The 21,913-nt window shown below is 43.2% G+C and overlaps 2 protein-coding genes across 3 annotated transcripts; one reads left to right on the forward strand and one right to left on the reverse strand.

The window, feature by feature from the left end:
* Positions 1 to 728: 728 nt before the first annotated feature.
* LOC110978216 (uncharacterized) lies at positions 729 to 11,820 on the reverse strand. The gene is made up of 6 exons (XM_022233032.2): positions 11,328 to 11,820; positions 5,764 to 5,884; positions 5,026 to 5,388; positions 4,274 to 4,609; positions 1,647 to 3,982; positions 729 to 1,038 (listed from the first exon to the last, which is right to left on the reverse strand). The coding sequence occupies exons 2-6, from the start codon at positions 5,843 to 5,845 to the stop codon at positions 736 to 738; spliced, it is 3,420 nt and encodes a 1,139-aa protein (XP_022088724.2). The 5' UTR covers positions 5,846 to 5,884; positions 11,328 to 11,820; the 3' UTR covers positions 729 to 735.
* Positions 7,924 to 21,807, forward strand: LOC110978283 (uncharacterized). 2 transcript variants are annotated; one of them, XM_087132658.1, is made up of 7 exons: positions 7,924 to 8,104; positions 10,753 to 10,855; positions 12,746 to 12,941; positions 15,643 to 16,029; positions 16,615 to 16,950; positions 17,271 to 19,510; positions 19,865 to 21,807. In XM_087132658.1, the coding sequence occupies exons 3-7, from the start codon at positions 12,863 to 12,865 to the stop codon at positions 20,162 to 20,164; spliced, it is 3,342 nt and encodes a 1,113-aa protein (XP_086988784.1). In that variant the 5' UTR covers positions 7,924 to 8,104; positions 10,753 to 10,855; positions 12,746 to 12,862; the 3' UTR covers positions 20,165 to 21,807. The 2 variants fall into 2 exon arrangements, with proteins under 2 accessions (XP_086988784.1, XP_022088851.2); XM_022233159.2 differs by lacking the exon at positions 10,753 to 10,855.
* The last annotated feature ends 106 nt before the right edge of the window (positions 21,808 to 21,913 follow it).

Genomic DNA, 21,913 nt, shown 5'->3' on the forward strand with positions numbered 1-21,913 from the left:
CAATACAAAACTTGAAACTACAATTACATTAAAAAGATATGCATTTAAGTTCGTAATACTCGCGTATAATACATTTACATGTATACCACAAGCTACAAAGGGCGGCAAGAATAAACCTGACTGCTATTTCACATGCTAATGAAAAGGTCAAAGGCTACATTAATTTTTTTAGACAATACCAAGAGGGAAGTTACAGAAATAAGTCTTGTTCGACTAATAAGCAATATCGTCGTATACCTTTACAAAAAAATCTTAAGTACTGAAGGGTCATATACCTCCGAACAAAGGCAATGACAAGGTTGAAGACCGTTGGCTCACCATATTTAGACTATTAGTTGGTGGCACTATAGGCTGGTGATAATAACAAGCTCTCCAATACTCAACTTCGGCTCCGTCTCAGGCTTCAACTGTTTTTTGACGAGATGACTTTGAAGCTGTAAGCGTAGTAATTAGTCTAATAGTGCCACAAAACATCAAATAAGATGCAAGAGAGCCAGAAATTACAGTAATCCTATTTGATTTAAACGCTCCAGGCCCACAATCGGGGATTGGTTTTGGGAACGAAGCCTGAGACGGAGCCCAAGTCGAGTATTGGAAAAGGGCCCTGCTCTGCTTACATCAGATGCCTTCGTTTAGCTCTCAATAATTTTGTAAGTTAAACCATGCTATACACTAATTGACTCTTTACGTCCAAGTTTATAGGCCCATAAAAGTCCAGACAATATCCAATCCTTTTTACACCAGAGTTGTATCAGTGTTGGCTGAGTGTGACTGATGGGAATTTATCTGGCTGTGTGTGCCCGAGGCGTCGACAAGATCGGTGGGTTTTCGCCGGGTCCTCCTCCGCCCATCAGAGCGGTGTCTCCGGCCATACTTCTCTCTCAGTAGTTTTCGAACCCGGGCCGTGAAGCAGAAACTCAGGAAGATCAAAAAACCTTGCAAGGAGTTCAGGATGACGAAGACAAACAACATGGCGTAGCCCTGGATGACTTGGGTCAGAAAGCCAAAGACCCAACTCATACCCATGAGAACGCTCAGCTGCGGGATAATATTACTGAATAAATGAACATGGCTATAGTTATCGATGAAAGTCTTAATGCGTGAGCTAAGCAAAATGAGCATTGAGAACGAGTCCCAAAGGCTTGCCCAACATGAGCTGCCGCTATTACGCGGTTATGGTGGAACTCTTATGAAGTACCAAAACGGCACTGCGAAATAATATTTTACAAAATGTTTATGGTAAGGGGTATCAAAAGGTCACAAGTAGTATGTAATGACATTATATTAACAGAGCTAAGAGTTGTGATTGACACTTTGAGATGCACCGTAATAGTTAGAAGGGCCTACAGCAAGCTGTGATGCCGATACCAATAAACCTTTTTCACCCACGTGACTAAATGTAAACAATACCACCCCGTGTGGACCGTCTTGACCACGGTGATCGTATTTATTCCTACGGGCAGCTTCAACCAGGTGCAAGCGCACGTGCGAACGCTAAATGCTTGACGAGTTTACCTTGGATAAGTATATTACCATCACAACACTAAGCGATCACTACCATCACAACACATCAGAGGTCCAGCACGATCGTGACGTCACTAGAAAAAGGTCTATAGATACTTGCACATGTAAATGTAAGTACTTACCCTTGTGTAAATGACAAATTCAACTTTCGCCTCCTGCATTCTCGTCTCGTTACGTGCAACTCTCGTTGCACTTCGCGAGATCCGGAGGTTGACAACGGTGAATAGGAACAGACAAATACCGACTGTCAGTGTCACAGCCACTGGAATGCCAAACGCATATAAGTTGACTTGGGGGTTTACGATATAGCAGCTTATCTCGCTGGCGTAAATTGATCCGGTGACAACGCATTGGCAAAAGTGAAGCCCAATGCAAATTCCCACGATCACCAGTGACGTTCCCCAGGAGAAGAGCATGTACAGCAACAGCGGCCTGGTTTCCGACTCCTCAGACTTATTGACCACTTTGCTGGTGATGGTACGCGCCACATTTATTGACAGGGCCAACATCCACATGAATGCAGCCAGCCAGGTGAAATGGATGACGGGGGCAGCAACCAAGCACAGTGTGGGCACCTCCACAAAGAACCCGTTCAGTAGCAAGAGGAGGTTGGCCAGGAAAAGTGCCACAACCAAGTTCATGATGCACCGGCCTGCTAAATTGCGTAGTGTTGGTAGCAAGGAATACACGAAGAACGTCGCTGCGAGCGCTACAAGCGACAGAATCGTGAGAACGAGGTACAAGTAGCGATATGCCAGTTCAGTGGTAGTTGGTGGTCCAGGGGTCGAGGGTTGGATCACAGCATCAGCGCATGCAGCTGCGCTCCCATCCGCAAGAACAACGTACATTCCAAGAGGCAAAACAAGGCCGGATGGAATATACTTGACAACCGTTTCGTTACCAATTTCAGATTTCTCAATGTCCGAAGAGTTCAGGGTTAAAATAGGACAGGTCAAACTGTTGTCAAGACATGCGCTGTCAGTCTTCAAGAAGTTGTATACACTTGTCGAGGTATTGTAATTAAACTGTGACAAGCGAACAACCTTTGTACGGATGTCTTGACCGAAATGGGCTTGAAAAAGATCGGTGCCAACTTCAACAAAATTCAAGCAGTGGTCTAAGGGAAGGATATATTCAAATTCAAGGAAAAAAGCTACCTGCGTTGCATTACACCAACTACTGTGTACGAGGAGATTCAGGGCCTCACTCACGTCGTACAATGTTGTTTCATTTTCTGTAAGGAAATTAACTGCAACATTTCCCGACGCGCTATCAAGATTTGCATCCCAGTAAACAATGCCTTGTGTTTTTGGACCAAGCAGCGCCCTCAGGCAGTCCGCCAAGTCAACATTGACTGTATTATTTGAGTTGTACGCAAATGCAGTCACAGTACCAGGCTTTGGTGCATCTGGTTCAACCGTGGGGGGCGCTACAACCTTGACACATTCATCACCAATGATCTCGTATCCCGAGGAGCAGGACAGCAGCCGGCAGCTGCCGAGGAAGGGGTCATACAACTCTCCTGTCATGCAGGAGTCGACGCCAGCTATTGAGCTGCCCTGGCTACTGAAGCTAAATAACACGTCGATTGTGAGGAAACCTTCTGGAGCAGCACACCTCCTGAAACAGCGCCCCCATGGGTCATCACCGCACAACTCCTCGCAGTAGTCGTAGTCGCATGAATCACCCTGGGAAAGCGTGAGGTTGTTGCATTTCCCGCAGTAGGCATTGCGGTAGTTTGTTATGGTGCCCGAGAATGCTGAGGGCCGGTACGCCATCGACGCAGAATACGTCTTACAACCTTGCTCAGTCAGGCTCCCGCGGTATTCCTCTAAGCAGGTGTCAATGGCTGGCGTGGAACACTGGCGGATTTCAATCCCTGATCTATCTGGCGCCCTGACTACAAATTTGCCTGTGTAAGTACCGAAGGCTGGCGGTCCTACGTCAAAATTTGGAAGAAATGGTAGCCCCCCTCGATCACTCGAATAACGGGCCTCCACGCTCCAGGGAACCACCTGGTCGTGTCTCTCGCCATGACACACCGCGCAATAGATGTTCTTATACTGGATAAAGGTGATGTTGTTGTAGACGGGAATGGACCGGAAAACATCCGAATCATTCGCCGGCGATTCACACATTTCTCGTATCCCACTCCCAAGCCAATCTTCAGGGCAGATTTCCACCAAGAAGTAGCCCATGAATGTAGTATCGAAGCCCGGCACTTCTACGCAGCCGAACCAGTTAATGGGCAACCCGTTCAGGGAAGTTGGAGGTTCACGTGACTCCGAGTTACAGTTCTCTTCGTAGTCATAGCAGCAGTCACCAAAGATCAGGCATACGTCGTCGCAGTGACATCCGCGTCTGGGCACGGAGGTGGTGTCTCGTTGTTGGGAGCATTCTACGCCGCACAGGTGACGGTTACCACACAGCCCTACCTGAGATCCGTACTCGCTTGTTTCTGGCATTCAGTAAGAATAGAATTGCCCAAGTTATTTACATGCTAATTAACTTTGCAAAGAATGCAAAGAATTACATATGTCGAGGTAAAAAATAAAAATCAATTTTCATTCCAAAAGAAAAGTCTCCAAAGTTGCTGACATGATCTGTTTCCACATTTGCTGACTGTTTACCCAGAAGCAGAACGTTAAAGTCACTCAAATGTAAGCCTTTGTTTTAAACACACTAACACCCCTTTGCCTAGGTTACAGTGGATATTTTTGTTATGAAAAATAGCATAGTGTTATATTACCTATACCACATGATAATCTTGGAACACTGGTGCAAGATGTGCGAGTCAATCCCAGTCGGCATTCCAACAGATCAGTCTCGTTTCCAGCGCACCCAAACTCGGATATAACAACTCGCGACGGGATCGAGGTTGGCTCAAGGTTGGCGAGGGAAATCACCGCTCTTTCAGCAGCAAAAGAGAATCCAAGATGGCGGCACGCCACCTCTGCGTCGCGGCGGTCCCAAGAATAGCTGTAGCAGACAGACGCCCAGTCCTGACTTCCCCGGCAACGCGCCTGAACTGTCCCCGTGAAAGAGGACAGAGGATTGGCCAAACGGAGTTCGAGCTCACCGGGGCCTAAGGTCAAAGATCAGAAGCAACAGTCATGCTCCAAGTCAACTTCAGCTGTTAACCCGTTTGGGGGTCAATATCCTTGATTTTGTGGAATATTTTTTCAGGATTTTTAAAAGATATTCGAGGTTATTGAAAGAACTGATCTCTCTCACTATGGAAAATAAGGAACAGAAAAATAAGAGACAAAATTGCATTATCTATTATTTAGCAGACCTAAGAGTGTTGGGTTTCTCAACAAATTTTATACATTAACCCAAAGTGCTTTTTAGTCCCAGAAAAAAAGCTATTGCAAAGCGATACTCTGGTAGCTGGAAAAAAGTTGCCCTGTAACTTTCCTGTCTTGTCATGTCCTTGAAACTTCCTTAAACCTCACATTGCAATACAGTAAACATTTATTTTACTAATACTAGAAGCTTTACCGGATGTACAGTGAAGCCACAAATCTTGGGTGTTCGATGAACACGCGCCATTCACAGATGGGATTCCGGTAATGTCGCAGTCCTGCTCCGTATACGTTGACCCAATATCACAATTTCCAAAGCTCACCTCCTCGACCGAACCGAGATCGACATCTGGGCTAGAAAACTCGGCCCCCGTTCCGTACTTGCAGGCGACCTGATAACCCAGACGGGCGCATAGCGCAAACCCGATAGCATCGTTAATGGCGTTGACATCGGTGCAAACGGTTGACCACGACCCGTCATTTGCATGTGCAATCTGTAAGCGGCCTTCATTGAGGTCCTGTCCTCCGATCAAGCGGAAATGATCAGTTGAAATCCGGCCTGAAGAAAAAACATCCAAAGGCTTACTAAAGCTTTTTTTGAGTAACAAACCCAGATGTAATGAAATTTGTCAATTTACAAGAGCCACTGTGAGCCTTGTAGCAAAAGGGTTTAAAGTTTGTGTACAGATGTTCAAAGGCAGCAGAAACAGTGCGGAGTGCGCAATATATCAAATCAAACACATACTAAGATAATTGAAGTCGTCAAAATAGATGGTGGCAATCTTTTTCAAGGTGCACATTGTTCGCCACAAGAAGAGCCCTGCATTAACGGATGCCCGTTTTAATTTTGGGTCTACTAGATGAAATGCTGTAAGAGCAAAGGTGTGAAGATACAATTTCAAACAGTTCATGCAGGCTGGAGATGTATGCGTACCTGTTAATGGCATAAGCTGATGGAAGCTCGGGGTTGCAAGACCGAAAATAGTCAGGACAATATTCCAGAAATTAGTCTTCATTCTTGTAGAAATGACGAAGATCTGTTTGCGAACGATGATCTATTTATACAGACGGAAGAAAGACATGGAAACGCAGCACATGAAATTTACAGAGGGGGCACAATCTTTCTGTTTGCTGGATGTTTGGATATCTCGAGAATTACAGACAAGTTTATTACTGAGCTTCTTCGTTCTGTATATACCCCACGCCCATGTATCTTCTTGAGGCCACTTCGTAATGACGAGACCTTAAAAACGCGCGTAAACATTTGCGCCATTGTATCTGTCAAAATTGCTCCTGGGACTATTTTGACGGCCGAGCGCAACGCACACGTGTGTTACGTTAATGGAGTCGATTTTGTGTCCGTGAAAGTGAAGCGCATGAGTGCATCGCGTACGTAACTTGCACTCCAAAAACGTACATATGGAGTGCGTTCGATTAGCTTACACGTGTAAGTCAAACTTACACGAGAGCGTTCGTTTAGCCATCACGTGATCTTCGTGCCTGCTCTGGTGTCATCAGCCACCACTACCCCGGCTGGCGAGCGAGTCTCTGGAGGCTGCTCGAGTGTAATGACGCAACGGTTGACTGTTCGAGCATGAGCATGATGGAACGTGGCGGGGACTTGACCTCTTTCCCTAAATGCCTTGGCGATTACACTGCAGCGTTCGATTAGCCTCATTTTGAGGCTTCCCTTGCGTGTAACACTGATGTATTCAGGGAAGCTAATCGAACACACCCATGGAAAGATGCCTTTAATCGTTTGTAGAACACATTGCGAGCCCTTATGGGTTCACACATGTATGGGTCTGTAAAGTACAGAAAACTGAGGGCGCGTTCGAGCGATAGTCATTTTGTTAACCATTAGTCGATTTCCTGCACGCAGAATGATGGTCTTAAATGTTTTCCATAATAAAATTTTTCAAATAACTCGACCTTTTTCCAAATGCACATGTACTTGCTGTTTTAGACGCCAAGTGTGGGGCAAACGAGGAAGCTAGAGTCTGATTTTTAGCTTATAAAGGAAAAATGACTAAAAAGGCGTGCCAACTGGTGAGTAATTCTCTCACTCAAATTTCGTATAATTCAATGCCAGTAAAAACATTAATTGAGATTTACAAAATATTCAATACTGATGTGATTGTAATATTAAATACATTAGGGTGCCGAATGGTGGACCAGTCCATCTTATGCGTGGGAACGTACAACCAGTTCTTTGCATAATCAGGCTTGATTCAAAACAACAGAGTAATTGGGAAGCCTAAAGGGTGAAAGATTTTCATCAATCAATGCCAATTGTCCTTTTCCGGTTATTTCCAGTCTGCAGAAAGCTTTTAGCGCTTGAAAGGGTGATCCGGCTGAGAGTACAGCCTTATCGTCCTTATAAAACAAAAAAGGCTTTACCCAGAGATATGTCAAATTGAAAAATCGCTATCGCATGAAGCTCAATTACATCCACTTTAGTTACATCCCAGCTTAGCCAGGTAGCAATATAACAAAATTAGTATTATTTGTCACAAAGCAGCTTTATGACCGCTGTTTAATTTTGTGCCAAGTGCGACACACACTAGCCACTAGTTGTTTTCACCCGGTACACAGGATATATCTTGTCACCAGCTTATCGGGAAAATTGGCAAGTACTCGACAAATGGTCGTCCATCGAATTTGTCCTCATTTTTATGTGAATGTTGACAAACTGCCCTTCTTGCGTTGGTGTAGGCGTTTTGTTGTTTTCCTTTGTCAACTGAAGAAACACTTGTTCAAGGTTATAAAATAGCAAAAAGCATGTCTCTATGATGGTAACCACCGGCAGTTTTACCCGCACGTGACTTCTTTGCCTTTGTAACGTGTTTATGAACTGACCCGTGTCGTCAATTGTGCCAAGGGAGGATTTAAAAAAAATGAAATCTCAAGGTAAATCAGTGGATTTCACCTGTAAAGATACCGGCAGATTGCATTTGATGGAATCATAAAAATTATTCCCCGCCCATAGCCGGACTTTATCGTGGTCTTAACAAAACACTTATTGCCATCCGAACTTGGATGTACCAGCAATATTACCTTGGCCGTATTTATTTTCTCTGCCTTTAGAGTCAAAACGATTTGACGATGGGAGGGAAACACAGTTCAACTGAAACTTGTCTGTGACACGCGTACGAATCTGATACTTTCATATTTCTGGAAATTTCGTCTGCATAACTTTTGTGTGCCGATTTGAAGTCTCAAACTCTTCATGGAGACTGGAGCTTACATCTAAAACCGAAAGCCTTCTGATTACCGTACGTAAATGTCATTTTACAATTTACATGCATGCAGAACATTTGTGTCAATCAGGTTTAGGGTGCAGCTTTTCTTGTGCGTATTTTGAATTTTGTAGAAATTAACAATAGAGCGACAAACTCTTAAAAGGTTTCGACTACATGTTTTTTTTTTATCCCAGACACTTCAGACTTCTTTAGGTTTTCTTTTATTAGCTTTTTTATAAAAATGACATTACACATGCATAAACTAGCGGTGAGAATAATGCACACCTATGTTCCAAGAGGGACTGCGAGTGACCAACAGAGGGTGCTATTTCCTGAAACCAAAGGCTAAGGGAAATTGGAGCCTCTTCTTGTTACTCGCAGGTAGGCCACAAGGGCAATGAACTTGTGCAAGTGACTTCATTGCTGGCCCACGTGCTGTATATTAATTTAACACCGCCGTACAAAATGTAAAAAATCTGAATAAGCATTTTAACAATTAAAGGAACACCTTTATTTTCCCTACAGTTAATTTTGAGTTGCTCTTCAACGTTCATATTAATGTAAGGGTGCTGTAACGAGTCTTAAATTTTAAAGAGGTGGGGAAAGAAAACTTTAATTCCCAAATTATAACCTAAAAGCAATAAGTGGCAAGACCAATTTTCAAAATTAACATGAAAAAAAAATTGAACACCTTTCCCATTTATTGCCGAAGAAACGTCCCAAACGGGGCTTCAGCGAGTCCCCTTTTCGCTCCGATTTTAGAAACACTGATCATGTAACCCTAACAGTCCCAAATTCCTTGTTTTCAAAGTGACTTTACATCACCCTAGGAGGTTACGGTTATAAATAGTGTGTTGGCTCAATCTTTCAAGCTAGTCTTGTTGCAGAGCAACAAGCATAAATGCAATGTTCTCGCGCGGCTCTTGTCCACTTCGTTGATTTTTCCATCCATCAAGTTTAATTGCATGATTTATTGTATTTTTCCATAAAATAAAACATACTCCGGGATTGTGCAGTTTGTGGTTTCGGAATCTCGTAAGCCGTACACTGAGACTTGGTCTCGACGCTTCCGTGCAATAACGCGTTGAACCAATCGTTCCCGGACAGCGCGATAACGGTTGATTTTAAACTTTCCCGATTGTCGCAGACAGAAAATAATATGCCAAGGATTTTTGAGGACTGCTTTGACAATACCCAGTGTCTGCAAAAGCACTCCAAATTGAGAGAAGTGACGCATAAGCCTCGCCCACTGCTTGTGTTGTGTTGCATCTGCCGGTGACGGCAGTGCTGTGCTGACGCTGCTGGACCGGCACGGTCAGGTTTGGGACCACCACAGTAGCCCTGCAACATTGTAAGGTTCCGTGTCGTCGTCCTCATTCATCGACGACTAAATGGTTACTTTCATAGGAACTGAATGTACTCACTTTCATGAGAAGAATCCCATATGTATTTTTATCCCTTTTTCTCAGACACATTGAAACTGTAGCCTCGGCAATAAACAAGTCCGCATGTGGGTTGCTGACTTTTTTAGAAGGTTCACGTGTGCACACATTACAAGGCAGCCCGCAATTCAGCCAAAGATTCAGGTCTGGGTGCTGGACTCCTACGCTGACCGCGTTGTTCTGTGTTGCCACACTGCACGTGAACACGAGTGTTCTCTAGCTCTTGAAGGTTTGCATGGTGGAATACGATAAGGTAGAGGGTTTACGGATACACCATGAGGAAAATATCTCTTTTGAGTATGTGTGGTTCTGAACAGAACAGGTTAGTTGACGTTTCGAACAGTGAGTGCTCTGTCCATCTTCCATTGTTAAACACTCACATGAAACAGACCATGCTATCAAGTGGCATGAAGCACATCTTATCGCCAGCATCGACCAATGGCGTAACCGACGTATCTGCGAGGCCATTGAAATCTTCAAGAGCAAGACGGTCCCCCAAGACATCGGCGGCTTCAACATTAGTGATATTTAGCGCCCCCTCCTGTCCAACGGGTCCCCTATACCCACGGACTCCCAACCTTCAGTGCCACATGGGTCCCCTACACCCGGCACTCTCTCCAGCCCCCTAACACCAACTGACACGCGCCAATGAGCAGCCACAGCAGCTCTCAGCACAGTTCCCGCCTTCACGCCCCAGTACCCAGATAGCTTGGATTCCAATTCTCAGGCCCCAGTGATTACCCACAGCATATAATCAGCAGCATAGTTGGTTTGCATCAGTCCTGAACATGGACAGAGCACTCACTGTCACTGGTCCTTTTCAGAACCACACATACTCAAAAGAAATATTTTCCACATGGTGTATCCGCAAACCCTGTTCATACATCTTGGAGATTAATGTATAATATTTTGCATTTCCTACACGTCATCAAAACTCATTTTAATGCATTCCGGGGCAGCAACTATGCCAGCTTACATGTCTCTTTACGCATGCTTCATGCTTGACTGCTGTGCCTTTCTCCCCATGACGTCATCAACCCAACATTTTGACCTCGCGTGTTTCCGACATTGGCTCGGTTATTTGTGGAAAGCAATTGCCGCTTTTTTCTCTCGTGTTGATTTTCAGGATCTATTATATACTGTTGGGTGGCCAATCTACATTGTACCTCCAAAATAATTGAAGCCAATTATTGCATTGCGCAAGTGAATCATGCATGCATAATTTTGTGACCTCCATAGATCACGGAGTTACTATGAAGGACATGTAAATCAGCCTTGACCCAACGGCCTGGATACGATTTCCCAACAAAATGGAAAGATGACTCGCCTGAACATGATTTTGGTAAGGATTATCTACAACACTAAATGGCATCCGAGCCCGAAACCACATCCAAGACAGTACAAAATCACACCTTGAGTTAGACTTTAACAACATAATACTGAATGTGATTTCTGGCTCAGGTGTGATTTTGGATAATCCCTGCCAAAATCTCATTCTAGGTTGAATATCACATCCACCCTTAACACCTTGGCACTTTTATAGGGAAATCTTAACCAGGTCGTTGATATACGTACATGTATAAAAATCTAAATCAGCAATGCATGCATAGGCGGTGTTGCTAATTATTCTGGATTCATATAACAGTATGACACTTAATTATTTACACATACATGTGCTCTAAAAAGACTCTTAAAACAAACAATCACAAACGTGTAATTTTTTCAAAAGGCCTTCTGGCTGCAATTTCAGTAGTATGCCTCTACAGGGACTGTAGATATCTTAATGCACACGATCCAAATTCAACGTAGCTCACCTGGGTTCCTGCGCAACACTGACAGCTTCTACTTGTGTTCAAAACTCAGTTTCGAAATTGCGATCAAGCTGGACAAACACAAAAAAGAACTATGCCGACCCCACATGTTTCAGTAACAGTTAAAGGACATATCACTTGTCATGGTGACCAGACTCTAAGAATGAAAAGCGACAACGTTATCAGGCACAACGAATGCTTACAAAACAACTGCTTTCTACACAAGGCAGGATTTCTCTGAACTCAGATCTAGTGTGCTTCTCTTCCTACGCAATTGTACAAAACGCTGCCGACAGTAGTGCCCTTGATGAAACAATTGGGCCTATGCTATGGGCCTAACCGCACAGCAAAACAAAGGGACAAAGCAAACCGGAAGAGGAATTCAATAGCAGTATTGCAGCCCATCCTGAATCCAACGCTCTGCATGATAGCTCAGTGCAATGTGAATGACTTGCGTGATCCGAAAAAAAAGTTGGTGACCCTGACCTCGCTGTCATTTTGCTTGCTGACATTTCAAATCCATTTCTGAACAAACAGAACTTTCACATTAAAGTATGTAAAAAGTATGAGTTTCTGTAAGCAAACTAATAGTGGTATATTGAATATTTTGTATAGTTTCCTTCATCATTCACACATACCGACCTCAAGGAGGCTACATGTTTGGGGCAAACTAGGGGAGTCGGTAGTTGCTTTAAGCTAAATTGAAACGAAACCTCGGATGGAAAGAGGACTAAAAAGGTGTCCTAACTGGTACATATAGTTCTGTCAATCACATTTTGTGCAGTTCAGTCCAGTAAATGTGCTACATTTAAATTTTCAAAACCGTCCGCGTAAAATCTGTGCAACGATTCAGTTCATCTTATGCACAGGGAACGAACAGCCACCTGTTAGTGTCATCCGTGTTTTTTAATCTTTCATTCTTGACTCGACAATTTTTGCCGAATTGGGAAGATTAAAGGATGGAAGACGGTGGCCTCGTCAATCAATGTCAAGGGCCAATTCCGGTTATTATCTAAAACCTTTAGAAAATGGTAATTGGTGTGGTTAAGAGCATTTATACAAAAGGCCCTTTCAGAGAGGAAAAAAAGTTGTACTTCAGGTCAACTGCATCCACATTCTTGTAGTTTTCACAACCGTAATTCAACTGGATATCAATTTTATCCACTAAGTACCTTAACAGACGTTGAAACTAACCACTTAACAAGAACGAGGACCATAGGATCAGCTATAGCAACAGTAGCATTAATAGAAATAATAATAGCTACCAGAAAGTTGATTACAGCAATAACAAAAAACGATAGCCAACAACAACAAACAACAAAAACAGCTGGAATAACGGAAAGCACGTAGAGACCATCAGTATTTTTGTTTGTCAACATCTTCTATCTCTGTATTTTAAATGAAATCTTCCACGACTGCAGTTTCGGTGTATTCTGATCACGGACGCCCTGGAGATCTTTGGAAAGGTGGTCCTGTAAAAGGAAGACACAGCATTGAAATTGTGGACGCCATTTTTGAGGAACCGGTTTTGGTACGTGATGGAAGTGGGGCTGATAGCGGCATATTTCATGCTTCTCCTTCATCTGGACATCGTGCGAACGCAACTACTGTCTCTCGGTGAGTATCTTTCGTGAGAATTCCATACCAAGGGCAGAGGACGTTTGAACGACATAGAAAGTGAAAGTGAAATTCAAAGATCACGTGAGCTTTCGGAACTCTCCCACGGTCCCCTAATGGGGACTTTTACTTGAGGCTGTCCCACAACGTTCAATAAATTTTGGAAGAATGATTTCTAACGGAAAACCACCCCATGAAACATTCATCTTGAAGTTTACCTTTGTTTTCCTCAAGTAATATTTAGGAAAAGTCACGTGGAGATGGGTAAAAACGAATTTCATTAACGACATTCCAATTCCGGCGGTATCGTACTTACATCTTGTTCATGCACGTTTGTTTTCAGCCGCGTGCGTTGTTTTCACTCTCATTGAAGTGATAGGTCAATTGAATGAAAAATATAAATTCCAAATTTTTTGCACGTTGATTTTCCTATCCAAGGGTTCCGGTAGCACGCCATCAAAGGTCAACTTTCCGACTCTATAACGGTGCACGTTTGTTTCCTGTTAATTTCCGGTTTAAGTTATTGGAACTTTTAAAGGAAATTTTAAAGATATGCATAGCCCAATGCGAGCCACATGCTGCTAAAAGTTGTCCCAACTTGGATTTAATACAGGAGTTAATACACATGTAAAACAATGGATAATTTCTTTTCTTCTGAAAGCAATTGAAACAAATTTAAAAAGTACAAAAAATCAAAGTAATTATTGTGTCAGAAACCTGCTTTCTAAACTAAACCTCAAAACGAACCTCAACATCAACGGCTGCAGCACGACTCAAATTTCCTGCAGCACGGCTCAAAGTGCTTGTGCTTTAAATGCACAAGCAATTTGCTTTTGAAACATGAGTAATTTGCAAATTGTTAAGCCTCAGTCACTGTTTCCATGTTTCATAGCTACGTGGCATTTTAACGTGTTCGTTGCAGAAACTGTGTATGTAAAATACAAAATACATTTTGCTGTCGAATTAACTTGTTTGTCGTGTCTACAACTTAAAAACATCAATTCAAAAGCTGATTTTGTCAAAAGGGATGACTTTAATATCCCTTTTGACAAAATCAGCTTTTGGCCTTGTCCGGAATACATAGTGTGAAAAAGACTTTTGAAAGTCACTCCAAAATGCAGTGAGTTCCAGCTTAACAACCTACACACTATAGAAAGAAACACAAATGTGGAAAATATCAATAACTGAAATTTGTATACTCATGGGAAGGTGCTGAGGTAGAGAAACTATATACATTTATAAAATGTTCGTCTCTTTTTCTTTTCTAGGGTCTAATGTGTATTTGTTTTCAAATGCAATGTTTTTGTTTCTCAAGTCTGATGATTGTATGAGTTGAGGGGATACTAAATCGTGCTGAAAGAATTAAACACAGTCATTTGGCATTTAAGCGGGATATGCCTTTCAAGCAATGGTTCTGTTTATTATACTTAAATGCTGATATGTATTTATATTTGGAGTACTGTATGTTTTGATAATGCATGCCAAGTAAAAAAAAATCAGGCGTGGCACAGCCGAGTTCTTGGGGGTGGGAATCCGCCCCTTGCTGTGAGATAGGCCAAAACAAACCGGTTCCTTTAAGGTTAAAGCATCATTGATGATCATAGCTTAACACTGACTTAGGGTGTTTTGCCCATAAAAGGAAGAGAGTTTGAAAGTGAGCGTTGCAAAATTTGGAATAAGTAGCTATCAGTTTGAATGCAGCAACTGCAGGACAGACACGAATGGACATGACTATAAACCAACTCAGTGATTTAACTCCTAGCTGCTGCCTTGTTTTTCAAATGACGAATAACGAATTTTAGAGAAAAATGGAAACTAGCTCGTTCCTTTCATTGAATTGGAAAGCAAATTTTCTGCTTACATTTTTGAAAGTTAGTGAAATGATTGAAATATACACGAAGGCTTTCGTTGTTTTTCGAGGCACGTACAGCAGCGTATTTGTGACCCACTCTGTGAAAATGAGTCTTAAGTCGCAAGAGCCACTTTGATTGATTTTGATTCGATCAAGCTTGTGATTTTATGTATGCTGGGTTCGTTGTTAGAATTTTCGGGTCCAAGAACCAGACTACCAATGCCCAAGTAAATTCTGGAGTACCACAATATAAATTGCGTACGTTATTGGTTAACTACGCGCACAGACGGCAAATGGGTCGTATACGTTAATTGTCTCACGTTCGGCCTTCTCTTTGTCAGAACCGTATCGAATATCGGGTCATTGGAGTCGACATTTTTGTACTTTATTTTAACGGCCGTGGTAAGTTAACTTAAAGGATTTTTTATCGAGTACTGTTAATCGAAAACGAGTACTTTGACGCTCGAGTACAATTTTTGGATGTCGAGTTCCGAGTATTTTGTAGCCCGAGTACAAGAACTGTAGTTCGAGTACGAGTACTTGGATGTCCGAGTACAAGTATGAGTACTCTGAAAACGGTACTTGAGTAGTACTAGAGTACGTGTACCGAGTACGAGTACTACAACACTGCCCCTAGCATTTTTCTCCATGAAGTATCCACTTTCGTCAGGATGCTAAACTGAGTGATAAATAATAAAAAAAACTCAATTTGCTCTTTCCAATACAAAATGAAAACTCAAAAAGTGGCTCTGGTGACTCAAGACTCATTTTCAAAGGTGAGTCACATTTCATTCAGACGAGCAATTTTAACGCTAAAATATTGATAAGGTTTACATAATTGAATACCAGATGCTCAAGATATCGACCAACTTGACATTCAACTCGTGAACACCACTACCCCGAACGAGGGTCGAGTGCTCATACGCTGGTCCCCCGACTCACCCTGGCGTGCCATTTGTTATGACCGGTACCTACCCACCACAGCCGCCTACCAAATGTGCCGTCGGCTTGGGTTCCCGTTTGTGTGTGGTCATAGTGAGGCTGGGGCTCAACGGACGGATGAGTTGTCGCTGGTAAACGTATCTAGCCGAATAGTCGTTGCAGAGTCTTGTTTCTTCAGCCCAGATAGCGTCTTTGAAGGAAGCTGCAGCCTAGCAGAGTTCAATTTTGGCTTCCCTGGAGATGGGCCGCCATGTTCCCATGACAATGACCTCTGGTTATCCTGTGGATATTCAGGTGAGTTTAAAAAGTGTGTACGGCAACCCAGGAACGTACGCCTAGCCGAGAACGTAATGCGGTTGTGCGTAAGGTCCCGTGCGTAGTACGTACAAGCAGGCACTTAAGTGTCGTCAATACGGGCGATTCCCAAAAGTGCGCCACCAAGAGTTTGCAACACGCTGGCCAATCATAACGCGCGAAATTTGTCGACCATTTTCTAACGTGCATTGGGTCGACAAATTTCGCGCATTGTGATAGGCCAATGCGTTGCAAATTCTTGGTGGCGCACTACTGTGAAACGGCCGTATTCTGCGCGCACGAGTGCGTCATATTTGTGTGGGTCTAGACAAACGATAGTGATGTTTCGTGTTGTTGCCTCAGTCTGTTAAGAGGGTAGTCGTATTGGAGTACTACAATTTGTCCTTCAAAAGTTGGCCTCAATGGTAACAGACATTGGCTATTTAGATATGTTGAAGGGATCTTGTTTGAAACCTTCAGATGACGACCCTGGAATGACCTCAGCATTCTGGCCAGACTTGGAGTGCGTAGATCTTTTTCTGTCTCTTCTTGTAGTAACTGATTTATCAATCTTTGCCTGTGTAGGTATGCCCGAATTCCAACTGCGGCAGGTTGGGGAGACGTACGATCGCAGAAAGCTTGTACAAGGCCGCTGTGGCCCGGTACACGAATGGAGCGCCATTTGTGGCAACAGCTTCTATCTCTTGAGAGCTGGACGTGTGATGTGCCGCGAACTCGGTTATTCCGATCGTGCACTGAGATACGAAGGGGTCTCTCTCCAAGACATGGAACCGCAGCATCGACCCAACTATTCGCTGTCCGCCGACATCGGCTGCTTTGGGAACGAGACAAGTTTGACTGAGTGCCAGCATTACTCGCTGCGAGACTGTCAATACTACGTCACACTGGAATGCTTCACTGGTATGGATATCTTGCTGAATCCATTTTTACTCAGAGTTAATAATTAGAAAGGAGTTTTGTGCTCTTAGGAGGTTGCCCTCTGCAAACTCACGACAACCTTATTGACCGAAACGCTCAAACGAAACTGTTGTGAAGTAAAACGACACTGTTTTACCTCTTCAAAGTACATATTTCTGTTTTTTCAAACACTATGAATGACTGACCAACAATGTCCGCGTAGGCTGGATGTTTCAAAAAAGTAAGAAATATGGAAAGTAGACAAGAGCATACTGCAGTAAATGTGACTTATAGTGACTTTCAATTATTCTTCCCGGCCCAAGGTGTCACTGAGTATAACGACACGGGATATCTCTGTGGTTCAAAGCAGCTCTGTGGCGGTAGATGCGAGCAGAAGCATCCAATCAATGGCTCGGGTGATGACATTTTCCACTACTGTCAATGTGACGATGCCTGTGTTCTTTTTGACGACTGTTGCTACGACTACAAAGATGTGTGCGATCCCAAACCACCTAGCCTTGAGCGTGGAGGCTTCACCATTGAGCAGTTGGGGTGTATCTGGGTGCCAGGCAGTCAGTTCACTCATATTGGCTACGTGGCAGTCAACCGTTGCCCAATCAGCTGGGTGGACGAGGGCACACGTGATTTATGCGAGAGACCTCTGAATAACACAGACGTTGTTGGATCGCTGCCGGTGTATGACGAGAAAGGTGTGGATTTTAAGAACATCTACTGTGCCATATGCAACGGAAGATCAATAGAATACGTGACATTGTGGAATGTATCCGCTTCTGGGAGCGTCAGGGAGTCTTCCATCAGGTATCACCCTACTTTTGACCTATTCCTACCAATTAAAGGTTGGGTTGTAACCCCACCCAAAGACCACTTGTTCATACGGGAATGTCCCGCTTATCTGGTAGACACATGTTTGGAAGAGTTCCAAGGGAGCGTATTGGAAGAAGGCTGTAAAGCATATTACGCTCCAATCAAAGCGGACGACAGTGACATACGATACCGCAACCCGCACTGTGCAATGTGCAATGGGAAGTCTCCGATAGCCGAGAGTTCATGTAATGATCAGACATGCCAAGACTTTTGCGATCCCTGGCCCTGGGGAGGTTGTTCTTCCATCTGTGGTCCTATTGATAAAATTTTTACAATTGAGGTTTTCTTCGAATTCGCCTCGTCCTCATCTGCCAGTGGAATGTCTTGCTCTGAGCGTCAGATCTATGACCCGTTCCTGGGTAGGTGTCGCGTTCTGACGTGCGCAGCCGGTTTTCAAATTGCAGGGGATGAGTGTGTTATCGAAGATCGGGTTTCCGATACCCCAATGAGTAACACCATTAATTGTTTGTCAGAAACCCTTGGAATTGGCACGTCGAGTGTGTTTACCTCGGAACATCAGCATGAGGCACCTGACCCAAATGCCACCGCCCAGAGTCTATATATTGTAATGCTTTCAGCCACATATATTTCTGACTTCGAGCTTGCCTTTGACAAAGCCGTTGAAGCTATTGGATTCGATCCTCACGAATCACCGTTACTTTGCAATATTTCCCAAGTGTCACTTCTTTTACCATTCGCCTTAAACATTTCAAACCATTGTATTAACAGCACAGTAGACGGGAGTAAACTTATCCCAGTCCATAATGACACATTGATGAAGGTTCTAGAGTATAATGCCAACCCTATTGATCAGAAGTACTCTAAACTGAAGGCGTCCCTTATTTGCTTGAAAATCCTTGATTTGAACTGCTCATCCTTGCTGTTCCTTGATCACCTCGAATACCACATAGTATCGAATAGTACAATTAAGATTGCTGCTTCCGGCTCATGGCTATCGGATGGCGAATATGTGCTCTTTCCCGACGGCATAGCAGTTGTTTGCTCTTTTATTGGACCGACGCCAGAGGGTTTGGAGCCATACATCCGTCGTGTGATCTCGTTCGTTGGCAGTTGTTTGTCCCTGTTTGCTCTAGCCGCCACATTCGTGACGTACTGCGTCTTTTCTGAGCTCCGGAGCCTTGCAGGCAAATTGGTCATGAACCTGACGGTGGCACTATTCACGGCCATTTTGATGTTCCTGGTGCCCGGCTACCTGGCTTGGAATCCAACGGCTTGCGTGCTCGGGGCGGTGCTAGCGCACTTCGCCTGGTTAGCCGCTTTCACCTTCATGACTGTGATTGCGGTCAACGTCGAGCGCTCCCTGACGTCGCTGATACAGAGAAAGGAGTTGTCATCAGGTGTTAACTGGACGCTGGTGGCCTACATGACTTTGGCCTGGGGCATGCCTTTTGCTATCGTTATCATCTGCTTGGTTCTCCAGTACTGTGACTGCACCAGTCTGCCCGTGATCTACTCGGAGGGTGCTGTTTGCTGGATCACTGACGCCACCGTGCGTCTGGTCGTCTTTGTTGTGCCAGTTGGGATTAGTCTTGTTTCCAGCACCAGCTTGTATGTTGTCACGGTGGTTAGACTCAGACAGAGAAGGCGCGCCACACAGATCGTTCGGAGGCAAGGGAGGATTGAAGGCGCCACAAAGGAGGTCGCCATCTATTCCAAGGTAAGAAGCTCCAAAGTTTCCAAACCCAGCATATACAGGATGCAACTATTTATTCTAAATGTCCATGTGGACTGGCTCATAATCCATCATTTTGGTTCAAGCAATTGAGACACTAATGTTACAACTCTAAAACAGCTCTGGATAAAAGTAGTCGTGCTAGTTCCGCACAGATACTACACTGGACTCGTCTCTTAGGCAAAATTTGCTTGATTTGTTTTACTACAAAAAGTGGCTAAAACTTGTACAAAAATCACCGTGTAGTTCAGCCCTTGGGCAGCAAACATGTGACTGAATAAACCTACAATAATAATAATAACGACAAATCTTTATTGGATTGCTTCTAATTTTTACCAGCTGTGCACTCTCATTGGCGTGACCTGGCTATTTGGCTTCGTATCTCAGTCAGTAACGGGCATCCTGGCCTTCTCCTACATCTACATCATCCTCAATTACCTCCAAGGTGTCTTCATATTCATCGCCTTCTGCCTCAACAAGAGGGTCCGAGGTCTGTGGAAGGAGAAGTTGGAAGGACCAAAAGAGAAGCCGAAAAAAGGAGCTCCGTCCGCTTCCAAAAATAACACACACGGATCCAACACGCCCGCGACAATCTCCACTGTTAGTGCACTCAATGTACCAGAAGACACCAAGCTTTAAAATACAAGTTCCACACTGATGGGACAACGTAACGGCTCATCATGAAAGAGACTTGCCTTTATGGTTGAAATGCAAATTCATAGGAAAATCAATCTGTGAAGACAAAATTTAATGTAAACCATGATTTCATTCAAAAAGAATAGTCATTTGCACTGATCACTTTGACAGTGAGAAGTTGAACGGTCAGCGAGACGAACAGCCTGAATTAATGGACTTGGTATAGTCTCTGTATGTGAAAGACGACAGCGAAATAATTCCAAAAAAGTTGAAGTTGACAAATGAAGACGGTAATAAAATTTAAAAGCCTTGGGTAGACCAACTTGAGTACAGTGAAATCAAAACAATTGTTGAACGGATATTGTTTGTTGCTTTTAAAATTATCCTAATTTATCTGAATAAAAAATATCAGCCTACCTGACCTCAATTTCCGAGGTCCATTTGGCAAAAAGCTTTTTCTTCAAAGTGAAGACGAGTTAAATGTATCTGAGTGATTGGCTTGGGTAGGGTGATCTTTTCCCTGAGGGTGATACGGTTTCAATGGATGTATAATTATCCTGATGGATTATAGTGCGAACCCATTCTGCCTGCTTAGTTTCAAGATGTCTGTATGCATGCATGCATGCTTCAATCAGTACTCAGCGTTAATGCAACTTGAAAAGACTTTTAGCAGTAACAAAGTGATGAAAACTAAAATTTCTTGTTTATATTCATGCCAGTAAATAATTGATTAATTGTAAAAAAATCTCCGCTTATGTCGCATTTCGTTCACTAAGTGTATAGCGCAGTATATGCATATTTTATTTCGAAAAATTGCTCTATGAAAACGATAGGTAAAGTGGATGCCTTATTTGGACATGATCGGTGTGGCTACGGTATTTTACGTATTACTTTTGTTTATTTTCTTCATTTTCAAAGGAACTGAATTTGCATTGTGTGTGGCTTTATTAGAGCGTCTGGAGTTATTTCTATGATTCTCATTTTTTTTAATTGAAGGAAGGTTTGGTCTGTCGATGAAAAGGTGGGTAAGATACTAATTGCTTTCCTTTGGAAATACCTCAGTTTATTTTTCCTCCAAGTATGAAATTCAAGACAGGGTCGGAGGCTTCATAAAGGTTTTTCCTTGGCCGGTGCCAAAAATAAGAATCATATGAGAACTGTAGAATTAACTACGGACGTTCGTATGTAAAAAAAACTATGTAATTTAAAATGATACCAATCTACTTTATCATTTGTTTTTAACTGGTGGAATTTTTGCAGAAGCACTTATCAAAAAAAAAAGTTGGTTGTTTTTACCTAGCTCAATATATATACCGTCAAAAATCTGGCCTGTCTTGTGATGCATGTACATTGTACATGATACATTTGGAGTGTTTACACTTCTATAGATGATGACAAGGTGCCTGTAGGATCATTGAGCTAGCCCTATGGTAGGGGGAGGTGGGAACTTGATTGACTTGCCAAATGTACAGGTAGATGTGTAATTGTGTAAATATGCAGGTATGTGTTCCATACTGGAAATGTAGGCCTAAGAGGAGTTTAATGTTAGTGTTTACGTTGAACTTTATTGACCATTAAAAAAAAGAATTCTCTTCTCTTTTACAAAGGTAGAGACAAGTGAAACCTGATAAATGATACTGGTTGACCTATTGCATTGCCCCAAATGAAGCGTGTCTTGACTCCAAGGTTCTTTGGGAACAGCAATATGCATGCACGAGGTCTTCGCTATCAGCACGGCCACACGCTAACTCA

The sequence above is a fragment of the Acanthaster planci genome, linkage group LG02, assembly GCF_054643075.1.
Source record: "Acanthaster planci isolate LZ-2023a linkage group LG02, COTS_SCS, whole genome shotgun sequence".
NCBI lineage: Eukaryota > Metazoa > Echinodermata > Asteroidea > Valvatida > Acanthasteridae > Acanthaster > Acanthaster planci.

What these genes read in the sequence shown, in the direction of transcription:
- LOC110978283 (XM_087132658.1), top strand. Translation starts at nt 12,863, where the DNA reads ATGGAAGTGGGGCTGATAGCGGCATATTTCATGCTTCTCCTTCATCTG. An exon ending in AACGCAACTACTGTCTCTCG is followed by an intron (nt 12,942 to 15,642) that starts GTGAGTATCTTT and finishes ATTGAATACCAG; the next exon opens with ATGCTCAAGATATCGACCAA. An exon ending in AGGTCGCCATCTATTCCAAG is followed by an intron (nt 19,511 to 19,864) that starts GTAAGAAGCTCC and finishes AATTTTTACCAG; the next exon opens with CTGTGCACTCTCATTGGCGT.
- LOC110978216 (XM_022233032.2), bottom strand. Translation starts at nt 5,845, where the DNA reads ATGAAGACTAATTTCTGGAATATTGTCCTGACTATTTTCGGTCTTGCA. An exon ending in GTGGCTTCACTGTACATCCG is followed by an intron (nt 4,610 to 5,025) that starts GTAAAGCTTCTA and finishes CTTTGACCTTAG; the next exon opens with GCCCCGGTGAGCTCGAACTC. An exon ending in AATTTGTCATTTACACAAGG is followed by an intron (nt 1,039 to 1,646) that starts GTAAGTACTTAC and finishes ATTATCCCGCAG; the next exon opens with CTGAGCGTTCTCATGGGTAT.